The 26,512-nt window shown below is 44.1% G+C and overlaps 1 protein-coding gene across 3 annotated transcripts; it reads left to right on the forward strand.

Moving 5' to 3' along the window:
* The first annotated feature begins 651 nt into the window (after positions 1 to 651).
* On the forward strand, positions 652 to 26,512 carry LOC119654227 (zinc finger matrin-type protein CG9776). 3 transcript variants are annotated; one of them, XM_038059445.1, is made up of 10 exons: positions 652 to 781; positions 844 to 995; positions 8,685 to 9,299; positions 9,776 to 9,966; positions 10,887 to 11,179; positions 11,243 to 11,435; positions 11,534 to 11,701; positions 23,728 to 23,951; positions 24,008 to 24,955; positions 25,289 to 26,512. In XM_038059445.1, exons 2-10 carry the CDS (start codon positions 887 to 889, stop codon positions 26,370 to 26,372), a joined length of 3,825 nt encoding a protein of 1,274 aa, XP_037915373.1. In that variant the 5' UTR covers positions 652 to 781; positions 844 to 886; the 3' UTR covers positions 26,373 to 26,512. The 3 variants fall into 3 exon arrangements, with proteins under 3 accessions (XP_037915373.1, XP_037915374.1, XP_037915375.1); XM_038059446.1 differs by having other exon boundaries at positions 670 to 995; XM_038059447.1 differs by lacking the exons at positions 652 to 781; positions 844 to 995; positions 8,685 to 9,299 and adding exons at positions 9,460 to 9,537; positions 9,597 to 9,653.

Genomic DNA, 26,512 nt, shown 5'->3' on the forward strand with positions numbered 1-26,512 from the left:
CCTCTATTAAAACTGCATTCCTTTTTCTAGGTGCTCTAGTTTTTCGTCTTTCTTAGATATTCTCGAAGGTGTACTTTATACGGTCTACGAGCGCCGCACATTGCTCCATGATATGTATATTTATTGTAAAAGAGCTTAAATGGTAGTAACTAATGAGCATAAACCTTTAGTGGCAGACTGTTTATTCTATTGAGGTTTCTATTGCCACTCTCGCATCAGGTATGTATTTTATGCAAATCCGAAAAGAAGCAATAGGTAATTTTTCGATACAAGCTCTACTGTGAGCCACAAGATTATTAGGAAAAATAAATAAATAAATACTCTTGGCCTACATACTTTTAGAAACGTCTTATAAAGTAGACTGATATTTTGGCCGAATTCAATCACTGAATTCTGTTTCACTGAACACATTCGGTGAGTTGTGTGTCATTTAACTTTCTGGTTAGAGCCTGATTTATATTCTATTCCTCTAATTGGGAACATTAAATGTATGACAAAATACTATGTTTATTCCTTTGTAAAATATTCCACACTCATTTCCATTCCATTTCAGAATAGATATTTAAATTTGCACTTTCCACTTTACTATCGTAATAGCTCCCAAATAACATCCACAACGACAGATTCTTCCGCTACCAACTTTAAAATGCTGAAATGAAAAAAGACCTGTCAAAAGTGCGAAAGGGGGACGTAGAACGCATTGTTGTTTTCATACCTTCGTTAATTTGTCGCCGACATTTAGAGTGTTTATTGAATTCGTTGTGAAATAATAGTGTTTGCTGTAAGTTGAAAGCCATTGCGATCATTTGCGGTGAAATCTATTTATCATTTAATGTTCTAAAGAAGCAAAAATTGCGATAAGATATCGCAAATTTGCGTAACAAAGATGGAGGACGAGATGATATTGAGCCGGCCAACGGACCGTCGTTTGGTGAAGGATGATAGCAGTTTGCCGCCAGGACCGCCTGGCGCTGAGAATGATTCGTTTGAACTAGGTAAGATTTCTTTTAAAGAGCCGTGATAAGTCACGATTACAGAAGGGGCGATATTCCGATATAGATATCATCCCTTGTTGTGGTTATGGTTTGATATCATAATACGAAACGTTGTGATGTTTTGAAAGATAAAATGAAAATGATTAGGGTTCGCTCTCGCTACCAAGCAACACTCGTTTGTTAAACAAAATATTCATGCTTGTGACCTGAACAATTGAAAGGCGGAGTGTTTCCGGGTAAGATTTTATTTTATACGTGAAGGTCTCGTAGTGCAGCGAGTATGACCTGATTTTGGTCTTCGAGAAAAGTATGGAAAATACCAGTACTACAAATTACTGTTCATTTTGCGGCATGAAACGGAGATATATGTACTGTTGTCCTTCACAAGGCCGTTTGGAGCTTGTCCCGTGTTTTATAGTTGGGCTTGAGTCGTTCAAGCATTGATAATTGATAATACTAAAAAGGTAGGCCGACATACGACCCAGATATAAATATATATGGGGTTGCCATTCGGCCCTTGGTGGGGTGTTCAGCGTGTCAACCACACCTACGCACCATCGTTCGCGGTTATCTAAAATGCCCTTCAGTTCCCCCATTATTTCCTGAGACGCTCGCATTCCGCTTCTATTCTGCGCTAAGTGCTCTTGGACCGACCCACTCGTCATCATCTTGGGAGCGGGGATTCTACTGCATGGCGTAGCCCGCAATTGCCGCACTTCCTTAATGTGTGATCTAGCCACATCCTTTTTTCAATCACATCGCGTACGAGTGCCAGGCCTGTGCGCTGATCGAGTTCTTCGTTTGAGATAGTTTCAGACCAGCGTACTCCGATCATATAACGCAGACAGGTATTCATGAAAGCTAGGAGTTTTTGAGTAATAGCGGAGTTCACTTTTCATATGCTACTCCCATATAGCAACACAGAACGAACACTAGCACAGAACAGTCTCATTTTGATCTTGGTGTTAAGATAAATATATTTCCAGATTTTAGACAGGACAGCGAAAGTGGATCTAGCACTGTTAATGCGTCAGGCAACATCGTTAGAAACGTTAGAAACTAAGCTCTTCCTAGATATATAAATTGATGGTCGCCTTCGATACTCTGCCTATTAATGCAGAGACGGGGAGCGCGATGACTTTTGTTGGTGTTTTTTCTTCAGTCCAACTCTACTTGCCTCTCTTTCCAAACCCAGAGCCCTTTGGCGAAGGTCCATGACCCGGTGAGAAAGCAAAAAGATGTCATCAGCGTAGTCGAGGTGTTTAAGGAAAGATGTCATCGTCCATCGAATTCCACCATTTCATCCGGACAAGGCAGTATGAAAGATGCCATTGATAACAAGGAAAAATAATATCGGCAACAGAATACAATCCTGGCGGACCCAGCTTTAGATTTCAAGAATTTACCTCGGTGCAGCAAGTGACATTTAGCGCCATCATATGCCGTTCTAATAATAGTTAACAGTTGGATTGAGAAGTAGGCTAACATTAAGATTTTTTTTTTGATAAAATTTGATTTTGTTATTCAATGCCTTCGAGAGCGATGCAATCGGAAGCGATCCTACAATTTTTTGATACCATTGCTAGTGCGATTTGTCTCTAGCCTTAAAATAAGCCTGAGTTTCGGCGATTACCTCTTTATCGGCGCTAAATTTCTTTCCACTGAATATTCTCCTGGTCTGAGAATAGGAAAAGGTCCCTGAGTGCCAGTTCTGGAGAATATGGTGAATGCGTTAACAATTTGAAGCCCAATTCATGCAATCCAGCTTCAAACAATGCTCAGCATCGTCAACTCGTTGTTGTATTTGGCCGATTGAGCTCACGTGGCACCCATTTTGTACAGAGTTACGCATACCCGAACATTCATGCACGGTATGTCCAACACTTCCCTTTGATATCTGTAGAGCCCTATCTCGACCAACTGCACTTTGCCATCATTCAAAATTATTTTCTAGGTTTTTTTTTATATTTTCGTCGGTAACAGCCTCTTTGGGGTGTTCGCTGCGTGTATCGTTCTCGGTACTCATTTCGTCTCGTGTAAACTTAGAAAATCACTTCTCCACGGTTGATTCTCCTGGTGCAAAGTCTACATAATATTTATCAAATAAAACTTTTGCTTCAAAAGTATTTTTTTGCCAAAAAGCAATGTTTTAGTGTTAGTTTCTTCAAACTAACAAAACTTGCTTCACCCAAAATACTCTATCCTAATAGTCCTCTAATAGTCTGACAGCTGTCAAATTTGTGCACGAGTCTTCTGAAGGTTAGGGCTAACTAAAAATCATATATATTTAATAATAATAACGTCAGCTGCGCGTTAGCCTACGAACTTTTCAGCACAACTAGTAAATCACACAAGAATCATGTGTTATTGGTGGGGAAATCAGGGGCTTAAACTTGAGACACGCTGACCTATTGTATTCCAATTCCAATTGAAGTGCAAAAGACCTTCAGGCTTTCTGGTGCTCTCTTATTTTCCCTATGAAGTCGACGAGCTTCTATGGATTATTCATCAGAGCTATCCAATATGCGAAAAGTAAAGGTACGGGGCAACAGTAGGAGCATATATGCTGCGGATTTTCCAATATCAACGTACAAGGATCGAGGTTGACGGTATGTGGTAGGAATCAATCTGCAGATCCTCAACTTGGACAGTGAATCTTCATTCTTCAATGCAGTCAGACGAGAAGTCATCGGCGTGTGTCGGGAAGTATTATACAATATGGTCTCGAATCACAGAAGCATTGATTTCTTAATAATGGATCCACCCCCAACCACTTCATTTCAGGATCCGCGAATGACAGTTTGTACGATGTACAAAATATAACTGAGTGCCCCATTGTTGGAGCTGAGAAAACAACCCAGATGATCGCAACTAGCATGAGAGAAGCTTTCGAAGAGCTGCCCGTTCAAGACGCCAAAGAAGGCTAAGATATCATGGTGGAACTCAGAGTTGCAAAACAGAGGAACGACAAGGGTACTCCAAAATCAAAATATAAAGTCTGATTCAGTCACTGGCTGGACTCAGTACAGAGGCTCAAAATCTCTAAAGAAGAGAATAAGGCTGAACGGTCATCATGGAGACGCTTTTGCGAAGAGACTAACTCTTGAAGCGACCTCAAAGTTGAATCGGATCGCTATTAAAGAACATAGCCAGCAGTTGAGATATCAACATTTGCAGAACGAGAGGTACACAGGAAGTGATGAACGAACGGCAAATCATTTGCTTAAGTGCACTTCTTAGGCAGCATCCAAAATTTTAGTTCTGGACCGGCAGGTGCATTCAGCCCTCAACGAGGTAAACTGGAGCATGTAAAATGGGCATTGAATTCGTTTCATAGATACAAATCTGCGGGTCCAGATGGCATTATTCTTGCTCTTGTAATAGAGGGAGTGGATTTTCTGGGTTTAAAAGCTGTCTGGCAACCTTACCTACGCTATCGCTCCATCTCAGGTAGGGTCTCTCCGTGTTCTTTTTCTATCATAGATATTGCCCTTATAGATTTTCCATACAAATTAGGTGACCCGCCCACCGCAACTTGTTGAGTCGGAGACGGTTGTGGTATCGCTCATAGATTTCGTTGTTATGTAGGCTACGGAATCGTCCGTCTTGATGTAGGGGGCAAACATTGTTCGGAGGATTCTTCTTTCCAATACGGTCAAGAGTTCGCAATTTTGTTTGCTAAGAACTCAGGTCTCCGAGAAATACATGAGGGCTGGCAAGATCAAGTCTTGAACAGTAAGAGCTTTGACCCTATGGTGAGACGTTTCGAGCGGAACAGTTTTTGTAAGCTGAAATAGGCTGCCAACAACCGTGCGCCGATTTCATCGTCATAGCTCTTATCGGTTGTGATTTTCGACATTAGATAAGAAGAACTTTCAACGGTCTCAAAGTTGTAGTCTCCTATCTTTATTGTTGGCATCCTCTTGTCTTATAACGTTGTTGATGTTAAATAGTCTCGAGAGTGATCCTGCTGCTTTTATCTGACCTCGCACATTGGTCAGGGTCAGCCTAGTGAGTCTTATCAATTTCGTCGGGATACCGAATTCTCTCAAGGCCGTGTACCATTTTACCCTGGCTATGCTCTCATAGGCGGCTTTAAAGTTGATGAAAAATGGGGCAAATGGTGCCCATATTCCAAGTTTTTCCATCGCTTGCCGCGGAGAGAAAATCTGATTTGTTGCTTATTTGTCTGGAGTGAATCTCTTTGGTATGGACCAATGATGTTCTGGGCGTATGGGGATATTCGGCATAGCAAGATAATAATAGTAATAATCGTTGGCGCAGCAATCCATTGGATCAGGGCCTTGAAGTGTATTAGAGCATTTCATTCAAGATCGTAAAATGTAACTCCGATGTACCATTGTTTTCATATCATACAATGATTCCTTCTAGTTGCAACGAAATATTCAGAAGCTAAAGCCCTGTTTCTAAATAATTGAAATGGAATTCCCAAATCATGGAGGTGTCACATAAGGTCTAATTTTCGTCCTCCCGCGGAAAGATGTCGTTAGAAGAATACTAGCCGAGATAGAGATGTGTGTGTATTACGAGACGGATCCCTACATATAAACGTTGTTAAAATAGTTTTACCGCCTGTCTGTCTCACGAATTATTCGGAAGCGGTTTGCACCTATTGATGGCAGTAAACTCTCCAACCGAACAATCAGAAAAAATTTTCTTTTCAAACAAATGCTATCACCACCACGCACCATAAATTTGCCAAGCCCCCTTATCAAGCATAAATCTAATAGAGAATCTTTAGGCAATCATCGGTAATCGGAACGTGTACTAAGCTATCCTAGCCTCGAAACAGTCGCAATGTTGAAACCAAATCGGAGTATAACTGACGAACCGCGATATTCGAAAGTATTCAGGCAGCGCGCTCGTCAGCAGAAATCATTCGTTTATGGTATCCTTGTTAAGTTACTATGTGTTGAATCGATCTCTGCTACGAGCCTTACACAATTAAATTTATGCTTTCCGAAGCCACCGGGACAAAGCGAGTTGAACGTTGCAATTTGATTTTGTATTCCTTAACCCTGCCAGATGACTTATTTTTTTCTGTGACCTAGCCCGCATACGACCCTGATCCTGAGATATCCCTATTTCCGGCGCATGTTCCTGTTCTAGGGGTCGTGTCCAGTGAAGATGCTGTTATAGCTCCGCATTGCTTTAGCAAAGTAGAAAAAATCACAAAAGTTATTTATGCTTTTCAGCAGTATGGTGTGTTTGCCCATACAAGTCATTGGTTCAAAATTGGTTATCTGACAAGGTCCAACAGTTTACATTTAAATCCTTTGAACTTTTTATGAATGGAGCATAGTTGAAAGGATCACAAACCAAATCAAAAATTTGTTCGAATTTTGGCGCTGTACCCTCTATACGAAACTATTGATAGAGGAAAAAACATTCTAGGAGAAGGGATGTTGAAGAAGGTTCAATTTTAATATTGTGTATGCATGCCCTTGGCAGAATCTATATCCATCATCTGAAGTTAGGGGCTGTTAACTACAGCGATTGGATTCCACCCCTGACAACCGTCAACGGACGCAGTCAGCGCCCACCGAGGGACTGCCAAGAGGAGATCCCTGCCTGGCCAATCCATCAGTCTGCTTATTGCGTCTATGTTTCAAAGACCGTGAACCCGGGGGTGGTGGCTTTGTGCGTGCCGCCCGATTATTTGCATTGCCACACTAGTTTGGAGGATGTCACCACTGAATACAAAGTTTTAATGGCCGCCTGGCTTTCGGTCAGAATGACTTTGTTATGATTGCGACTCGGATCATGTCCCAGCCATTAACAGGCTTCGGGGATCGCCAGTACTTCCGCCTGCAATAGACTGGGGAATCCTGGGAGAACGTACGGTTCCAGAAAACCACCCACTGGATCATCTTTGAAGAATGTTGTGGCATAACCTTGCAATACGTCGCTGGTTCTCCACTCTGCCTTGGCTGGAAAATCCCATAGGAAAGTTCGCATGAAACTCGTCTTGTGTGCGGTGTAGTCCGTTCGGAATTCCCAAGGGTCCCGAGGTACTTCATTTAGGATGTTACAATGGCCCTAGCGCTTCGCTGGCAAATATTTGCACTCATGTAGTCCGACAGCACTGCCGGCTGCAGCGTATTCAATGCTGAGCCCTAGTAGCATCCGCATATGCAGTTCTCTGAATTCTATTGAGCTTGTTTATATTGTACTTCTTGCTACGCGTTTGCCACCGCACAATAAAACTGTACGTTAGAATTTGATGAATTTCGGCTCTGGACATCCAGAGAAACATCCTTTGCCGAAGACTCCATTTCCTTAAAAAGGTTGTATTGCAGGCATAGAAGGGTATACAGATATTCTTAACCATCAGTGCTATATTCAGTCTCCAACCACACCCAGATACTTTTCATTATTCAATTGCCAATCTTTGTTCGTTTAGTCGCGGGAGGTGGAATTGGCGTACCCTTGTCTTGGTGGTAAAACCATGAACTCCGCTTTGGTCCGCATCTTGTCGCCCATATGCACACCTGCCCTACATGATTTTATTCATAATCGAGGGAATCATCCATGACCCTAATAACACCAATTCGTCGATATACGCCATCACCCTCACCCCGCTCATGTCCAATACTTTTGGATGTAGCGGGATCTTTTTCTCTGCATGCATTACAATCTTTCTTGATCTTATTAATTTTAACGTATTGCACACATTTAAACTTATTCATTCCCTGTTTCCACAATTTTTTGCCCGCGATATCTTCTTTTCCTATGAGTAGTTTAAGCTCTGGTTATAATGTGATAATGTTTTTTTTGCAGCTAGATTACTCATTTCCTTCTCGGTTCAATCCACCCTTCAAATTTACGCTTATTCTTTCTTGACAACTATTCATCTGGATACGCAACCCTACCAGTAACAATCATGACGACAAATCCGCCCATTGAATTAAGGCGTAAACAAGTCGAGACAAATCTAAATTATAATTTTCTATAAGGGGGGCAAACGACGCTTGGTAACCAATTTGGTTACACTGTTCCCATGGCAGAATTGAGGCAACGTTTCATGAGCTGCCTCTGCCCGTAGACGAAATCGAACATCGTTTATTTTTTGCACATTTAGGTGCTAACCTGACACAGTGGAAGAAAGTTTTTTCTCAATTCATCCCGTTGGGCTTGAAGTAGTAGACGGGCTCAAGATTTCCACAATTCCTGAGCAAAATTTCGCTGTTTTATGTTTGCTGTCCTGTATAAAATTTAAAAGTTTGCTTAAAACTTATCAAGAAATTGAGGCAGTTCAAGATTTAGCTCTCCGCACACAACTTCACATCTTTCGCTTGGTCATGTTATGTTACTCTAAAGTATCTCATCAGGGAGAGGAAAATTGACGAAATACAGATCAGAAACCGTTGCAGATTGATTGTAAAGCAAATCTTGCAATTGACCAATTTGGCATTAACACCACCCAAGGTCTTAATTGGGTTTATATATAGTGGGACCTATTTTTCTAGCAAGAACCAGCTTTCAATTTCATATAACTGAATTCTAACGTGGTCGTCTTTAACACATTAAGTGAAGTTGAAGAACAATTCTATGACATGCGTACGACATATTTGCTGAATAAATTTCCCGCGGATGAGATTTCTATTAAATTTTGTTGTAATCAATCACATGTACTTTACGTTTAACACCGGTAAAAATTAATTCCAGTACAAAAAGAATCGACCACATCGAAAAAAGAATCAAAGCCAAGTCGTGATCCTCGTCGCCGATCATCTTCAACTCCACGTGATAGACGTTCACGTAGCCGAAGTCGTGGTAAGAGACGTAGCCGCAGTCGTGGTCGAGACTACAGTCCACCGCCAGAAAGGAGACGATATGGTAGTAATCGAAACCGTCGATCCAGAGATCGAAATATTCGTTCACCGCCTGAACGAAATCGATCGCGCGAACGAATCAACAGACGTCGCGATCGAAGTCGTTCACGTGATCGTTATCGAAATCGCCGTTCACGCAGTCGCAGTAGCAGTCCGCTGCAGCGTCGTTGGAGTCCAATGCCGAAACCTCCATCTCCGGCGATGCCTCCACCACCACAGTATTCTGTTCCGCAATATGATGCATATGGATCTTATGGCAATCAATACATGAGTCAGTTTCCCGCCTACGATTACGCTAATCATCCAGTGCAAGTGCCGTATCCTCCAACATATCCATGCGAGCCGCAAGCCTGGCCTCAGCCACCAGCAGCTCCTCAGCCTGCTGCACCCCAACCGCCGCAAATAACTTCTGCTCCGGAGAGTGATGAAGAACAAACCAAGCGTCACGGTAAGTTCAGATGAATGTACAGTATATACATGAGTTTGTATGCAATTTCAGCAAGCTTTGCACCTTCACGTACGTATTCTCTTGTAGTTTTTAAGTGCAAAATTCTTTAATTGATTTCTAATATGACTATGTGTATTTTCAACTTAGACTGGAGTGTCCTGCCTCTTGTGTTGAACTGTACCTCACATTTTCTCGTAGGCACTTTGTTATGAAAATATGCTTTTCCAAGCGAAAACAAGTATAAACACATTCTTTAAAGCATCATTTTAGATTTGAAATATAAAGCTCTATTAACAGATTCCCATGTTAAACACTTAGCTGAGATTTGTGTTATGGTTTAATCAGTAATGTGCGGTAAGACCGATGAGACGATAGAATAGCGAACAAATTTAAGTAGTGCACAGTAAATTTGCCGTCTCTACGGTTCAGAATCTGTTTAATTGGACTCAAATTCGTTTTTCTTCCTTTGATTTTAGCTGCGATCGCTCAAGAAGCTCAGAATCAACGGGACCAACTGAAGAAGCAGCGAAACGACTACTTGAAGCGAGCGGCAGCCTTGAAGCGTGAAATGAAGATTCTAAAAGACCAGCGAAGTGATTTAGTATCGACAACGGCACCACCGAGTCCTACAACAAAAGGATTTTTAGAAGAGAATGATCGGTTGCAGGTAGTTTAAATTTATGCGATTTATTGCACGCAAAAGTTGGAAATCTTAAAAAGTTTCGGGCGGTTGGATTTGCTTTCGCGGAATTGTGTTTCTTATTTATGACAAATCAGTCCCAGCTGCTTTCAACGTCCGATAAGTGATTCTCTTATCAAACATCTGAACGCCCATGCACAGTTTTAAGAATTCTTACTTCCTTAGTTCATTTGAAGCATTATTTCCATCACTTTACACCGCGAATAAATTAAACTTTTCCACAGCTTCTTATTGGTCATTTTATTACAAAAAAAATCAGATATTTTGTCACTGAGCTTAAGTATTTCATAACAAAAAAAAAAGATTTTCCTAAAATTCGTCGAAACTATTAAGACCAAAAGAGCATTTTTGGTTGCGAGTTGGTAGACAAAAATATCGGCGGAGTTTTGCGTGTAAGTGGATGATGCTGTTGGAGATATTTTAACGGATATAAAGGCTATTGTTGGCACTTTTTAGATTAAGTTACTAAGATGAAATATTTTGTATCTAAAAAATTGTAAGCTGGATTTCATTGAATTGATAGACCGAGTTGGCATTGTTGATGGTCGGGAAAGTGAAATTCGACCAGTTTATCGCATTTCAATGAAGTCCTGTCTACATTAGAATGTTTTGTAAAACTGATATGTAAAACATTGTTGAGCCGGACATCTTTATCCCATTGCTACACTGTGGTGGCCCAGCGATAAGAGGAGGTACCTAATGGTTTTCAGCTCGTGATGCCGATATTGTTCCAAGAGAAAATCCCGCCTAGAATGTAGTGTTGTGTAAATCGACTCCAGCTACTTCTTCTACTACTAAACAGGATCAAAATCAAAGAAATCTTGAAATATATTTTATAAGATAATCATGAAAATTTCGAAAATTAATTGTTACCTTTCCCCGTACAGAGTCAGATTCAGAAGAAGCTCAGCACAATTGAAAATGTCATTGACATGCTATCAAACATTATCGGTGAGGAAAAGCCATCAGCGTCGTCGGATGAGCAGCCCAGCAAGAAGCAGACGAAAAAGTCGAAAAATGAAGACGACGATGATGACTGCAGCAGCTCTTCGTCGCCGGAGCGTTTGAAGACCAAACTGATTGAAAGCATGAAATCGAAAAGGGAAAGCGCAAAAAAATCTACTGAGGCTCCGGCTCCAGTAAAAGTAGAGAAGATTAAGGAGGAACCGTCTGGAAAAATGTGAGATTACCCTCTATCATGCTTGTTATTCTTGCTTCAACTTTTGTTTCAATTTCATTGCAGTCAAAATGAAAAACCTGCAACACCGGCCAAAAAAATTAATTATTCTTTTTACGACCCAGAGATGCATTGGTGTACAACGTGTAATGTTTTCCCAAAAACCGCAAAAGACTATCTCAATCATTTGCACAGTGAAGAACATGGAAAGAATTGCTTAACCCCGGACACTCCGTGGCACGAGAACGTTGTGAATGATGTAAGTCTTAATAAATTTGAATTACATGAAAATCATATTTATCACGGTGTTAGTTCGATTGGAATTCATTTACATTTTGTTTTATTGTTACTTTTCAGGAATTTCCTACTTATTCGAGCGCTCCAACAAAAAGGACACCGATTCGTGGCCTTCAGTTCTTTGTCCCTTCAACAGGATGGTATTGTAAGATGTGCAATTTCTGGATGGGTGACCTGCACTGTGCATCTTCTCATTTGAAATCTCGTTGCCATTGGGATAAATACAATGTAAGTTTTGTGATGGATACAATTACCTAGGTTCCTTAGAACATCGAACTTTAACAAGTCACTAGGTTCAAGTTGTCGACGAGAGGTTTGCAATTCCTCTCAACTGCTATGTACCCTTGCTTGCTTTTTGTCAATCAAGATCTTGGAGTCTTTTTCAGAAATTCGAGGGAACCATTCTTGGATTTGTTACCGTTCACCGATATTTAAACAATAATTTACTTGTTGGCGATGGGTTCCATTTTCCGTAGTTTCTTGTGTGTTTGTTTGAGAAATTAATAGATATCGCGGGAATGAGTGAGTGTCGTTTTCATATTGTTACGCAAAAACAGTGGCTTTCACTTCATATCATTGATAATAACGGGGTTATAATTAAGAACGCTCTTTTTTTAAACTTCAATTAAAACGCAATGGTTCGATATTTTCCATTACTTTTTTTTTTAATTTGGAGAGAATTTAATGGCGTTAATTGTGGAACTCAACATCTTTCATATGTCTTGCCAGCGCCGGCAGGACCGAATACGAGAACCCCAATTTTCGAGCAAACATTTGGGTCTATTTTGCCAATTGACCGTTCAATGTTGTCACGAAGCTCGTCAAGTGTTGCTGGTTTGTTGGAGTAGACCATGGATTTCACATATCCCCGAAGAAAGAAGTCAGGTGGTGTTCAATCCGGCGAAAGTGGCGGCCAATTAACTGGGCCGTTTTTGAAATAATCCTATTGCCGAACTTACGCTTCAGTAATGTGATTGTTTCGCCGGCTATGTAGCAAGTCGCGCCATCTTGCTGAAACCACATCTCCATTCACTCAGCATGGTACGGTAGCGATCGCCGTTCACAGTGCAAGAGTGTTTCCAGCATCGTCGCGAAAGAAATAGGGTCCAATCACTCCGCTAGCATAAATGCCGCTCCAAACAGTCTTTTTTAGATGTAAGGGCTTTTCCAATTTTTTATCAGGATTTGACTCACATTACAAACAACAATTTTGTTTGTTAACGAATCCATGCAGCCAAAATTTCCACATCCGCGGCCAACTGATTCAGAGCCCAATTTGCGAACTCACGATGTTTTCGCGGGTCAGACAGCAACAATTCTTGGATGAGAAGGATCTTGAAGGGAGGTAGACCAAGATCCTTGCGTAAAATACGCCACAATGTCATTTGTGAGGGCTCCAACTCTTGAGATCGACGTGGAATGGATTTATTCTCTTTCTCGATAACACTGGTTCAAACCGCCTCGATATTTTATTAGGATCGCTTCTTTCGCATTCTTTTTGGTGGCTCCACATCCAAAAGTAAATTTAGACTCAAACTTTTCCACCATACGAACAATGGTCTTCTTATCTGGACGATTATGGGGATCATGAATACCGCGTCGTTCACGTAAAAAAATCGTAACCGACTCACTATTTTTATAATAAATTGATAGTTTGGAGAGGTTCTTGTGGCGTGTTCTTGACTGTATAAAAGCGCTTTAACACTTGAGGATAATTTCACGCGTTCATTTATAATGACGTTTCAAAAAAGGGGCATCCCTATTGGTAAACCTTGTAATAATCCTTGGCGCAACAATCCAATTGGATCAGGGCCTTGAAGTGAGTTAGAGCACTTCATTCAAGACCGTAACAAGACACTACAGGATTATACAGGGTGCGGCAGCATAACTTCCTTTTTTCAAAACTCAATAATCGGATGCATCGGAAAATATTTATTTATTTTTTATAATGTAGGTACATGTCTAAAGTTTTTATTGACATTGTTTTGAAGATCAAATCAGTTAGGTGACGTCCCCCATTCTCCATACATTGCGTAAACAGATTTCTGGCGTTTGTCATGACTCTTGCTAGCATAGCAGGTGTTATATTGGCAATTTCTTCTTGGATGTTAATCTTCAAATCTTGTAGGGTTCTTGGACGGTTCACATAAACACGGGATCTCAAAAAACCCCATAGAAAAAAATCACAAGGGGACAGATCGGGAGAGCCATTCCAAATCGCCTCTAATTGAGATAAGGCGCTCTGGAAAGTGTTCCCTCAAAACAGCCATCGATGCTCTTGAAGTGTGTGCTGTTGCACCGTCTTGTTGGAACCAAGTGTCCCCCAAATCCAAATTTTCTAGCCGTGGGAAAAAAAATTCTGTAGCATGTTTACAAACCGGTCCGAATTCACTGTCACTGTAACCTCATTTTCCTCAAAAAACCAGGGACCAATAATTCCAGCTGAAGAAATTGCACACCACACTGTGACTTTGGGTGAATGCAAAGGCTTTTGATGCAAGTCTCTAGGGTTGGTGTCAGCCCAGTAGCGCATGTTTTGTTTGTTAACCGACTCACACAAATGAAAATGGACTTCATCGCTAAAAAAAACAATAGCACCCTCGGGAACGACATCAAGAAGAAGCTCACACGCGTTCATCCGAGAATTGAAGTCACGTTCTGAAAGTTCCTGCACTATCGCCATCTTATAGGGATGAAAATGAAGATCATCACGAAGAATTCTTCTCACAGAACGATCGGATAGTTCAAGGCCAGATGAGCGTTTGCGCGCAGAACGCCGTGGCGATCGCAACATTGACGCTCTCACTGCTTCAATGTTCTCAGGGGATCTAACGGGCCGAGGGACTTCAGTTCTTCCTTTTGTTGCACTTGCAATTTGTCTGAATGTAGTGACTCATGTAACAATTGATTTGCGGTCTGGGACGGGAGCCAACGGGGCTAAATTAAAGCGATTCCGAAATGTCCGCTGTGTTGCAATAACCGAACATCCGCTTGAAAAGTAAACCTCAACGGCAAAGGCACGCTCCTCACTATTCCAACGCATGATGGCGACTGAACCGTGCCGGGACAAAACTTTACAGTATCCCCTCTTGAACGAGACCACTAGCGCTCCGCTATGACATCAGCTAACTGAGTGGCGCGCATTTTAAAAAAGGAAGTTATGCTGCCGCACCCTGTAGTACTCTATAGGAGGCAATATGGCCAACGTTGCGCTCGCCCGAGATTACTACCCTGATTTGATTCAGGTACTGTCATTCATAATTGAGTCGACTGATATCCGACGTCAAATCACGATACAAATTTGAACCGCGACCTTCGGTACGATAACCTTGTGCTCTAGCCGCTCAACTATCTGAATCATCGATTGAGAAATTGTGATGGTTTGCCTATCGTCGTTAACAAAGTTGTTCAATGATTTAATATCGTTTGATAAAGTGGAGCAAGGAGTAATAAAAGCCGCCAATAAAATGATCATTCACAAATTTCGAAATTGAGAGATTCCCATTCTTCTTAAACCTGAGACAGGAGAAATAGGGATTGAAAATATGATCTATCGTGGATTTTCCCTCTCGAGTGTGGCACCCGAGCCTCAGGTTTTACAGCTTGACGCGGGCGCAAGTCCATTCCTTCGAGAAGGAAAAACTCGAATCAGCATGGTACGGTAGCGATCGCCGTTCACAGTGCAAGTTTTTGCAGAATCGTCGTAAAAAAAATAGGGTCCAATCACTCCGCTAGTATGAATGTTTGTTAACGGATCCAAGCTGCCAGAAGTGAGCTTCCACATCCGCGGCCAGCTGATTCAGAGCCCAATTTGCGAACTCGCGTCAATTTCGCTATCTTTTTAGGTTTTAGAACAGCTCTCTCCTCTTCTTTGTCGAATTCGACCAATTAGGATGGTTTTCTGGTCGTTGCCCCATCGCTTAAGTTACTGTAGCGTGTTTGAAAATCATCTTTGAAAATAAAATGGCAAATAATGACAGTAAGAAAAAAGTAAGGGGCTATGTGGATATTCATAAAGGAGTGAATAGGAGACATATTGTTACGTGAGTAATTTGCTAGCAATTGCTTTGATTTCGGAAATTCTTACTATTGGAGACATCTGTGATTAATAAGTATTCTGCCTAATTTGCTATACAACTTGACGGTGCGTCAGACGAGGAAGTAGACAGTTATCTAGTGGCGAATCCTGGCAACGATTATGGAGTTTTCGTCCTTATCCCGCTCCAGTGGGTATATCATCTGCAAATCATTGTTGATAATAAAACTAAAAATCAAATAAGAAAAAAAGATCACTTGGATGCCCTTCATGAAAGATTAAGGGTACAGACACAGGACCGTCGTTGTTAAGGTCAGCGCTGTGGTGCACTGCTTTGATGCCACAAACTCCTAGGACCATGACTGCCTATGGTAAGAGGAAGGGAGGAGAGAAGGGGCAAAGGCTCAGTTCTTCAGAGTCAGCCCATTACATTCACGAAGGAATATATCTCATCTCCTCCCACCCTGAAATAAGAGATCTCTTTGCGCTCCTTGCCTATTGTCTTTAGCCTGGATCTAGCTAGAGCTGGACAATCACAATCCTTCCCTCAGCTTTGGCAATGCGAATTGTAGGATATACCGAGTCTGGCGAGTGTTCCCTTATAATCTAATGCCCCGTGCAGACCGTCGTAATCTTGTATGCATTTACACACGTCTGGCACAAGTGTTCTTGCTATTGAATTTTCTTCTAGGCGGCCAAATTCGCTTATCTTTTTCTATGTTCCTATGACTGAGAACTCAATTTTGAGCACGGCGCCCAGGCTTTTCAATCGGTCACTGCCCTGTCCCATCAGCTTGGAAGATGTTGCTATTGAGTGCTTGGTGCTAGGGCCTCGAATCATGTCCAAGCTACCCACAAATTTGCTGTATCGCTTGAAATAAACTGGCGTATCCTGGGAAAGCTTACAACTCGGCTACGATGTGTGTATTCGAGAAAACTTCCGCAGAGATCATCTTTAATCCGTCGGTGAAGAATACATTCTATAATCTCGCAACACATCGCTGGTTCATTTCTCTGTCCTGGTTGGAAAGTCTACAGTAAAGTTCCCCGTGAAGTTCGGCTTGCGTTACTATGGCTCGCCAACATTCGGGCTCACGTAGTGTGACCGCACAGCCGGCTGCAACGTATTTAATGTGGAGGTGCAAGAGCACATTCTTACATAAGTCCTCCTCCTGACGTAGAAGGTTATACATATTCCTTAACTCTCAACTCAATCTCCAATTTAACATAGGATCACAACTTAGTTTACATTGGAGGAAAAGACCAATCTTTGTCTTTTGTCTTCGTGGTAAATAACATCAGCTCCGTTTTGGTTCCATTTTTGCCCAATTCACATCCAGATGCCCGCAAATACACCTTTCTCAATGCGCCCTCCATGTTTTCACTCATAACCGAAGGAAACATCCCTGACACCAATATCACCTGGTCGTCGGAATACGCCACCACTCCGCATTTCTGTCCAATATGCATGTAATGATGTCGTTACGAAAGTTGTTGAATGCTCCCTTTACATCCGGCGACCGCTCAACCGGGCTAATTACCCTGTGAAGAATGGTTTCCGTGGATTTCCTTTTGAGGTAGGTGTGCTGAAACTTAGCAAAGGGTGTTCCCTCCATAATCCCCAGGGTCTTTGTCAATTCGGGATTTGATTATAAAGTGCCCTGTTGCCTCATCCTGCTTTATATTTTATCGTCATTTGTCAATATGTCTTATATACTTTTCAATTTGCATAAAAACACGAGCCAGAAATAGATTCGGTCAGCAGCCATCTCCGAGTTGCTTGATACCAGAAAATTGTCAAACGGAATTAAGCTTTTTGCATAGCAACTAGGTTGCCTCTAAACAGTGAAACCACATTGAACAATCAAATCAAATGGAGCATGAGGTAGTTGGCGGGCGATCGCCTCCGGTTCGCCAAAATATATTCCAGCCATCTTCAGAATTTCCCGAGATCCCTGCTTCGCTCTCCCATTGTTCTGCGCTATGGAGTTCTAGGGCGACTAGCTCGTCGGTCATCCTGCGATAATTCCATAGTAAGGCATATGCAGCAATGAAATTTAACTAAACTTCACGAGGCGGAATCGAAACTTCACTGTTCTCACGACAAGCTCGCTAATACTTTTTTATTACTCGCGCTGAAGTGTTCTGTCTCGCGGTTGGGAACAGAAGAGACCGACTTATTTCCATGCGGTCCTTACTGTCCCAACCAACGGCACTTTTTTACCGCTGGCTCTCCACTTCCCCGGTGCGTTCTGAAAACGCGTGAGTGGAGAGTTTCCACGTTCAGCGCCATCTACCCGTCCGCATCCGCAACATCCGAAATAAATTTCGAATGCTGCAGATCCTGCCGCGCCACATCACTCCGCCCCCAGACGAAACCTAGGGGGTTTCGGCGACGGATCCCCGAACTTCGTTCGCCGTTAATCCACAAAGCGGACACGACGTTGCTTCGGGGCGCACACGGGTTTCAGCCTGGCCAAAGAGACCGCCTTTTTGTGACCACCGATCTCGAGCTGGAAGAAATGTTCTCCCCTCTCGAGAACGCGGTACGGGCCCTCATATGGAGGCTGCAGCGGCTTCCGGACGGCATCCGTCCTGATCAGCACGTGCGTGCACGTGTCCAGTTCCTTGGGCGAACAAGCAGGTATGGACGAGTGTCGAGTGGGTGGTGGCGCTTTGATGCGTCGGAGATTGTCCCTCAGCAGACGCACCAACCCCGACTCCGTGAGACCCGATCTCTTGTCGAAGACCGGATCGCTTGGGAGTCTTGGGTTCTCCCCGTAAACCAGCTCCGCGGGGCTGGCAGCAAATTCCTCTCGGCGGGTTGTTCGAAGGCCGAGTAGGACGAGAGGCAAGACTTGAGTCCAGGACGGGTCGTCGCGTGCCACAATGGCGGCTTTCAGCGTCCGGTGCCAACGTTCTAGCATCCCATTGGACTGCGGGTGGTATGCAGTGGTCCGCTGGCGTTTAAAACCCAGGAGTTTGCCTAACTCGGAGAAAAGGGTGGACTCAAATTGCATTCCCTGGTCAGTGATGACCACTGCAGGGACGCCAAAGCGAGGTATCCACTCTCGGCAGAGGGCTTCAGCACAAGATTGCGCCGTAATGTCCTTCAGAGGTATTGCCTCAGGCCACCGCGTGAACCTGTCGATGATTGTGAGGCAATACTTGTAACCGTGCGAGTCTCGCAAAGGCCCTATTATGTCGAGGTGTATTGTGTGGAAACGCTTGGTAGTGCGGGGGAATGAGCCCACTTCTTTCCTTACATGCCTGGAGACTTTACACTTCTGGCATGCGATGCACTCTCTGGCCCAGGAATTGATATCCTTGTTCATGGAGGGCCAGAAGTATTTTCCGGTGACTAACCGGTTTGTTGTCCTGATGCCGGGGTGCGCCAAGTCGTGAACTGCGTGGAACACTTCCTTGCGAAATGTGGCCGGAATGTATGGCCGAGGTCCCTTTTCCGAATCTTCGCAGCAGAGCGAGAGGTTTGAGCCGAAGATGGGCAACTCCCGAAATTTGTATTTGGGGTTGGACTTGAGGCTCTGAAGTGCTGCGTCATCCACTTGCGCCTTGGCAATAGCCGAGAAATCGAGTGAGGCGGGGATGTTGACTTCGGAGACACGAGACAAAGCGTCAGCAACAATGTTGTCCTTCCCGGACACGTGCTGGATGTCTGACGTGAACTGGCTTATGAAGCTCAGGTGTCGAAGCTGACGAGGGGACGCTTTGTCGGGCTTCTGTTTCAAAGCGAACGTGAGAGGCTTATGGTCCGTGAACACTGTGAACGGCCTGCCTTCTAGGGAGAAACGGAAGTATTTGATGGACAGGTATGCGGCGAGCAGTTCGCGATCGTAGGTGCTGTAGTTCCGTTGAGCGGGATTCAACTGCTTCGAGAAGAAGCTCAACGGCTGCCAAACTTGGTCCACCTTTTGGTGAAGGGCAGCACCTACTGCGATGTCAGAGGCATCAACAAAAACGGCTAGGGGTGCATCTTGATGAGGAAATGCCAAAAGTGTAGCATCAGCCAGTTGCTGTCTGGATTTATCGAACGCGCAGACAGCCTCTTCAGACCACACAATCTCTCGTGTGTCTTTTGTTTTGGGGCCAGACAAGTACGCGTTCAAAACGGACTGGTGATGGGCGGCCTTGGGCAGGAAACGACGATAAAAGTTTAGCATGCCCAAGAACCTCCTCAACTCCCTCACTGTTTTTGGACGCGGGAAGCTTGTAATTGCTTGCACCTTGTCTGGGTCGGGCTGTATTCCTTCAGAGGAAATGGAGTGGCCGAGGAATCTCACCTGTTTTTGAAGGAATTTGCACTTCTCAACGTTTAAGACTAAACCGGCCTCAAGGAGACGTTGAAAAATGCACTCGAGATGGGCTAAGTGCTCAGACTCAGTAGAAGAAGCGACCAAAACATCATCCAAATAGACGAAACAGAAATCGAGGTTTCGCAGGACTGAGTGAATGAACCTTTGAAAGGTTTGCGCCGCATTGCACAATCCGAAAGTCATTCGGGTGAACTCGAAGAGTCCAAAGGGTGTGCATATTGCCGTCTTTGGAATGTCTTCAGGAGCTACTGGGATTTGGTGGTATGCCTTGGCTAAGTCCAAGGTCGAAAAGATGCGGCAATTCGCGAGGTGATGCGCAAAGTCGTGGATGAGTGGAATTGGATATCGGTCAGGAACAGTCTGTGCGTTTAGCCTTCTGTAATCCCCACAGGGACGCCATTCGCCATTTGGCTTAGGGACCATATGTAAAGGGGAAGACCAACAGCTGTTTGAGGGCCTGCAGATACCCTGTTGAACAAGTTGTTCAAATTCTTTCCGCGCGATAGCCAGTTTCTGGGGTGGTAGAGGACGCACCTTTGAGAAAATCGGGGAACCAGTAGTATTTATGTGGTGCTGCACATTGTGCTTTACTGGTTTCGAGAGACTACATTCGGTAGTTATCTGGCTGAACTTTTGGAGGAGTGTCCGAACACGAGAGTCGGAGATGTCTTCCAAAAGAACGGAAAGGTTATTGTCAGCGTGAGATACCATTTGGCCCGACGAATTTAGTTTGGTTGTGGGGTCTATAAGGGACTTATTTTGCAAGTCCACCAGCAACCCATAGTGACACAAGAAGTCTGCGCCTAATATGGGGAAGCTGACATCCGCCAGGATGAAACGCCACGGAAACGTCCTACGCAAGCCAAGACTCACGTCCACTTGCCTGTACCCGTATGTATTGATGCGGGAGGAATTTGCTGCCGCCAGTTTGAGGGGTTGAGGAAATAGTCGATGATGCTGGGGTACGGGAAGAACCGAAACCTCCGCACCCGTGTCGACGAGGTAGTTGCGCCCGCTGAGGGGGTCGAAAATAGTTAGGCGACGTGGCGCTGCGCTCTGGGTGGCCGTCGCCAAGACCCCCCGCGGACCTAGTTTTTTGTGGTAGGCGCGAATTTGCAAGGTAGCGTACATCTTGTCGCTTTATCTCCGAAGTTACGATGATACCAGCAAATACCCTGGTCCGCAGGCTGTCTTGACGACCTGCTACCCGAACGCCCTTTTCGTGTGGCAGACCGTGAGCGAGCTCGCGGCCTGGCACTCGAACGCTGAGCGTCCAACGTCGCCCGCATCTCGGCCACGCTGGCAGTTAAGGCCGCGATCTCGCGCCGTAAGTCGCCGACCTCATCCGACGGTGGTTGAACGGCCGCTATGGTTGGGCGAACGTACACCTCCTGTACTTGATCGGCCGTTGCTGCTAGTTCCTCCAAGGAACCGGAGACGCATGCTAGGATCGCCTGGGTGCCCTCCGGGAGCCGACGCAGCCAGAGCGACTTGATCAGGTCGTCGCCGATCTTGCTCCCACCCAATTGCCTCATTTCACGAAGCAATTGGCTGGGAGTTCGATCACCCAACGTTAAACCCGCCAGCAAGTGGTCTAATTTTGCCGACTCGCTTGCCGACAGGCGCCTGATCAACTCGCTCTTGAGCTGAGCGTACGATGCCGACTTCACCACGTCGGACACCAGAAGTATGGACTCTTCGTCCAGGCCGACCACCGCGTAGTTGAAACGGGTCGCGTCCGATGTGATACCGGACATTTGGAACTGTGCTTCCAAATGCACGAACCACAGCTCGGGGTTCCGACGCCAAAACGGAGGAACGCGTACGGCGAGGGCGGTCACTTGTGGGTCCGATGGGCCTGCCGCGTCTTTATTTTCAAACGACATTTTTCCTAACGAGAAGTACGAGATTGTGATGCAGACGCGGTGAGTTTATACTGAAACGCGGTGAAATTTACACCGACACGGCAGGCCGCACCCACAAATGCACGCACGAAACGAGAAAAAAGAAAACGACGACCGAAGCGGACGCTCTCCAGCGCAGACCAAAAACACCGGGAAAACAGAGAACTTGCGATTTGAAACACCTCAACGCCGTCTCTTGCAGCGTCTCACGTCGGGGTCACCACTTTAACTAAACTTCACGAGGCGGAATCGAAACTTCACTGTTCTCACGACAAGCTCGCTAATACTTTTTTATTACTCGCGCTGAAGTGTTCTGTCTCGCGGTTGGGAACAGAAGAGACCGACTTATTTCCATGCGGTCCTTACTGTCCCAACCAACGGCACTTTTTTACCGCTGGCTCTCCACTTCCCCGGTGCGTTCTGAAAACGCGTGAGTGGAGAGTTTCCACGTTCAGCGCCATCTACCCGTCCGCATCCGCAACATCCGAAATAAATTTCGAATGCTGCAGATCCTGCCGCGCCACAGAAATGTGCCGCCATTTCCTAATATGTGACCTATCCACTGCCATTTTCGCTTTCTGACTAATACGTCCCTGAGTATCTGAACTGTACGGCGATGTAATTCTTCGTTTCAGATTGTGTCGGGCCCGAATATCTTGACGAGGAAGACCCGTATTGACGAAGACTTGGACCTCTCATATAGCAACACACATTGGCGTGAAACATCCAAATGCTTATCACTTTAGTTATTATGATGCTCCAAAATAATGGTCTGAGTTGTCGCTCGTAAGACCGCGAACAACTTTTGTACGTCTCTATGATCTTCAAGAACTTTTGACCGATCAGTCTAACGTCCTTTCCACTAAAAGGACTAGAAAGACTGGTAGATCTCGTGTGCTGGGTTAAATTGCCTTACCACGATACGAAAAGTAAAGTTCAAAATGTGGCGTTCACCAAGAAAGCGCCCTCTCACCATTGCTCTTCGTTTTTTTTTTATTGACATTGTCACACGCGACATCCATCGTCCAGCATCTATAGACTGCTTTATGCAGTTGATGTTTTCCTAGGGTCTCATAGCAAAGCTGATCTCGAGCAACTTGTTCAAAAACGAAATGATCCGCTCTGCAACATGGCTTCGGATTGAATCTGAAAAAAACTGATTTTTTTTCGACAGATCCCCATGAAACAGACACTGTCAGTGGCAATGATCTGCCCAGAACTGTACGATTTAAATATCTCGGGTCAATGTTATCAGCCACTGGAAAACTGCATTATGAAGTTATTTCACACATTAACGCAACCTAAATGAAGTGATGTTCCACAATTAGTGTTCATTGTGATCGACGTATCGAACGTCTCAATCGACAACCGCAGTGTCGTCCGCCCAGTCGCCCTCTATAATTTTTGAGTATTGGCTGACTATATAAAACAATGAACGGCACCTTGCGCTAATAGAAAAATTGCAAGAGAAGTGTCTTCGATGGCATGTTTATGTAATTCGCGCTAACAGAGATTCGCTTGCCAACATTGGTCTGAACATCGACGTCGATTTTAAGCGGCCAGCCCTTTGCAGTTTCTTTTCTTTCATCTTTTAGTCGTTTTGCCTTTCCTCTTGCCCTTGTTGGGTGGCAATCATGGTTTGCAGTGTGATCACACTGTTTTCGTTGAACGTATTGACATTTCGAATACTTTATGAGCTTCGATAGCATTTTGAATTCATTTGATTAAATGGCTTCACGAAAGGTTCTATGTAATACGGTGTGGTATCTCGTCGACACCCGGTTTCTTACCTCTGTGCTAGTCAAATTCCAGAATGTAGGAGACTTATTTCAGCACTTCACCCCACAAGTAACTGCGACCCTCTGATGTGTCTATGTAATTTTAACGTTGTTTCCTGCTTTCGTCCAAACCATTTTTGCATTAAATTAAGAAAATGAAATTCTCAATTAAGCCTTTACCCGCATCCGCTTTAAATTATAGAAATACATCGAGCAAAATCCCCACTTTGAAGTCGATTGGATGGCAGAACGACAGAGGGTCTTGGACGGTCAACGGGCTAAAGAAAATTGTCCACCACCGCCACCACAGATAACGACAGTAGTTTCAACAACAGGCATGGATCTGCTGGAAAGCATACCACTCCAGATAAACAATCAAAAAGTTAATTTGGATTTAGACAAAAAGGAGAAGAAGAAGAAAAAGAAGTAAGTTTTCATATTTTTATTTTGTTAGCATCGTATTTGACGAACCTCGTTTTCAGGGAAGAGAAGAAAGACAAGAAGAAAAAGAAGCGTTCAAAGAAACGAAAGAAATCATCGTCATCCAGTTCATCTTCGAGTAGCGAGTCGTCGTCTGAAAGCGAGAAAGAGAAGCCAAAAGAAAAGGAAGATCGTTCGAATTCGATACGTGTTGCAATGCGTAACCTCCTACGTGAACAAAAAGAAAGTGAAAAGGAGAGTAACAATCGCGGCAAATGGACTTCAGTTAACAAACCCGATGAAGTAGCCGCCACCAACAAAGCTTCTATATCGGCATCTTTGTCATTAATCGCAAAAGCTACACCAGCTGAAGGCACCCGAAGGGACGAGTTGATTTCGCAATGGAATACCCCACAGCCGATCATCAGCGAAAGTGAGAAAAAACTCCTGGAAGATCTGAAGGGTAAGCTGAAGACGAAAACAGCAGCTGAATCGAAAGCATCCATCCCCGAAGCAACTGATCATAAAAAACGTGAACGTAGTCCAAACTCAAAATCAAATGAAGTAAGTAAATCCAAGGCTAATAGAAGCCCTGATCCAAGGAGTCCCATTCGTGAATCTGTGGAGAAACGTAGCGAAAGTTTTGATAAGCGAAGTCCTAGTCGCGATAACAAGGGAAGGCGTAGTAAAAGTCCAGAAGAGTCAAGTGTCCAAAAACGAAGCAAGAGTCAGGATCGATTGGAGAAACGCAGTAGAAGTCGTGATCGTAAGAGTCGAAGTGTAGAGAAGGGACGAAGAAGTCGCAGCTTAGACAAGGGACGAAGAAGTCGAGATAGGCGTAGCAGATCAAGAGGTAGACGGAACAGTAAGGATCGGGAAAGACGCAGCAGAAGTCGTGGCAGACGAAATAGGAATGATCGCCGTGGAAGGATTTCACCAGATAGGAAACGAAGAAGAAGCAGATCACTTAGACGTAGCAGATCACCAAGAAGAAGCAGATCTCGACGAAGGTAATATTGTGTGTTGCTTTAGAATTTCTTACTCAATTGGAAAAGTAGAAACTATGGCCTTTATTTTTGTGCAAATACATAGATTTCAAGAACGGCGTATATGCCTTTCCATTGCTGGACCCAGCAGCAAACGCATAGCAGTTGGTTGAGGAGTATTTATTCCATACTTCAGTGCTGGACGTTTGCTGCTGGAACCCGCAATAATGAAACGAATCATTTGCCTTTGCGCACAAGTAAAATCTTAGTAGCGAATCAAATAACGTTACTGTGTCATCGCAAAAACTAGAAATACCGAAATATGCATTTTGATGTCATTCATACCTCCATTTCCAGGTCCCGTAGCCCCGCAGCCAGATACGGTCGTCGTCGATCATTTTCGCGTTCTCGATCTCGCTCAAGATCACGAAGTCATCGAATTGAAAAACCAATCGTTCGTTATCCAGAATTCCGACCACGTGTCCCGCCAGGCGAAAACAAAAAACCAACGAAAAAGTCAGAAAATGAAACGGAACGCAAAAAATCGCCACCAACTAAAAAGACTTCGACATCATCGCAGCCAACAGGTGGAAAGAAGTTGCCGTTTATCGGCCGAATGCCAGTATTTAAAAAACAAGTGCAAGGTGGCGATGGTGAAAAGAAGGATGGCGAGCTAAACGACGATATCAACAAAGAGCAAATGACCATGAATTACGAACACTACGATATGGGCATGATGGTTGATTACGACGATCTAATGCCGGACCCTATGCAATTTGTCACATTGATGGGCGCACCGCCGCCTCCACCGTCCGGCCCGCCTCCCGCTGAACATGAGAAGGATATTCTCCCGCCCGGTATTGATGAATCTGAAGTCGACTCGGTTCCTAAGCCAATAAGTGACGCTCCAATACCACGCAAAGGACCTCTGCCCAAAGATTTCCAAGAAGCACTTAACATAATTTTCCCTGGGGAGAAAAAACCCGAAGATGAAATATCTGAGAAGACCAACTCAATACCAACTGAGCCAGCGAAGAAACTCGAACCTAGTCAAATAGAGGCACCAGTGCCTGAGGAAATGTCGCTTGACGCAAATTCCCTCCCGGCAGACGAGGCATCACAGCACAGCTTAGGCGAGGCATTCTTAGGATTCCCGCCGGCTCCTATAGCAGCTCCCGTTGCATACCCAGACATAACACAAGACGTTCCAGACCTCGCATCTCTAGTGGGAGCAGTTCCACCACCACCACCTCCTCCCCCACCAAATCCAGTGGAGGATGATACAAATGAAGGGAAAACAAGTGCAGATAAGTCCGGGGAAAAGAAAGAGAACCGGGAGAATGTCTCTCCGCCAAATGGAAATATCCGGCGACAAGAAGAATTGGACGATTTAGCGATGCTTGGAATTGATGCCGACGATTTGGCCGCTCAATGTATGTAGTCACACATCAAAACTTAATTTTCATTTTAAACTTGTTGGGAACATTGGCTTGGAGGTGTCCGTGCTCGAATCTTGCATAAATGTTCAAATTGAATTTAGTTGATTACAATAAAAAAGTTTGAAGCTTTTTAGATATAAAA

The sequence above is a fragment of the Hermetia illucens genome, chromosome 4 (genome assembly GCF_905115235.1).
Source record: "Hermetia illucens chromosome 4, iHerIll2.2.curated.20191125, whole genome shotgun sequence".
NCBI lineage: Eukaryota > Metazoa > Arthropoda > Insecta > Diptera > Stratiomyidae > Hermetia > Hermetia illucens.

What these genes read in the sequence shown, in the direction of transcription:
- LOC119654227 (XM_038059445.1), top strand. Translation starts at nt 887, where the DNA reads ATGGAGGACGAGATGATATTGAGCCGGCCAACGGACCGTCGTTTGGTG. An exon ending in ACGAGAACGTTGTGAATGAT is followed by an intron (nt 11,436 to 11,533) that starts GTAAGTCTTAAT and finishes GTTACTTTTCAG; the next exon opens with GAATTTCCTACTTATTCGAG. An exon ending in GCCATTGGGATAAATACAAT is followed by an intron (nt 11,702 to 23,727) that starts GTAAGTTTTGTG and finishes TTTAAATTATAG; the next exon opens with AAATACATCGAGCAAAATCC.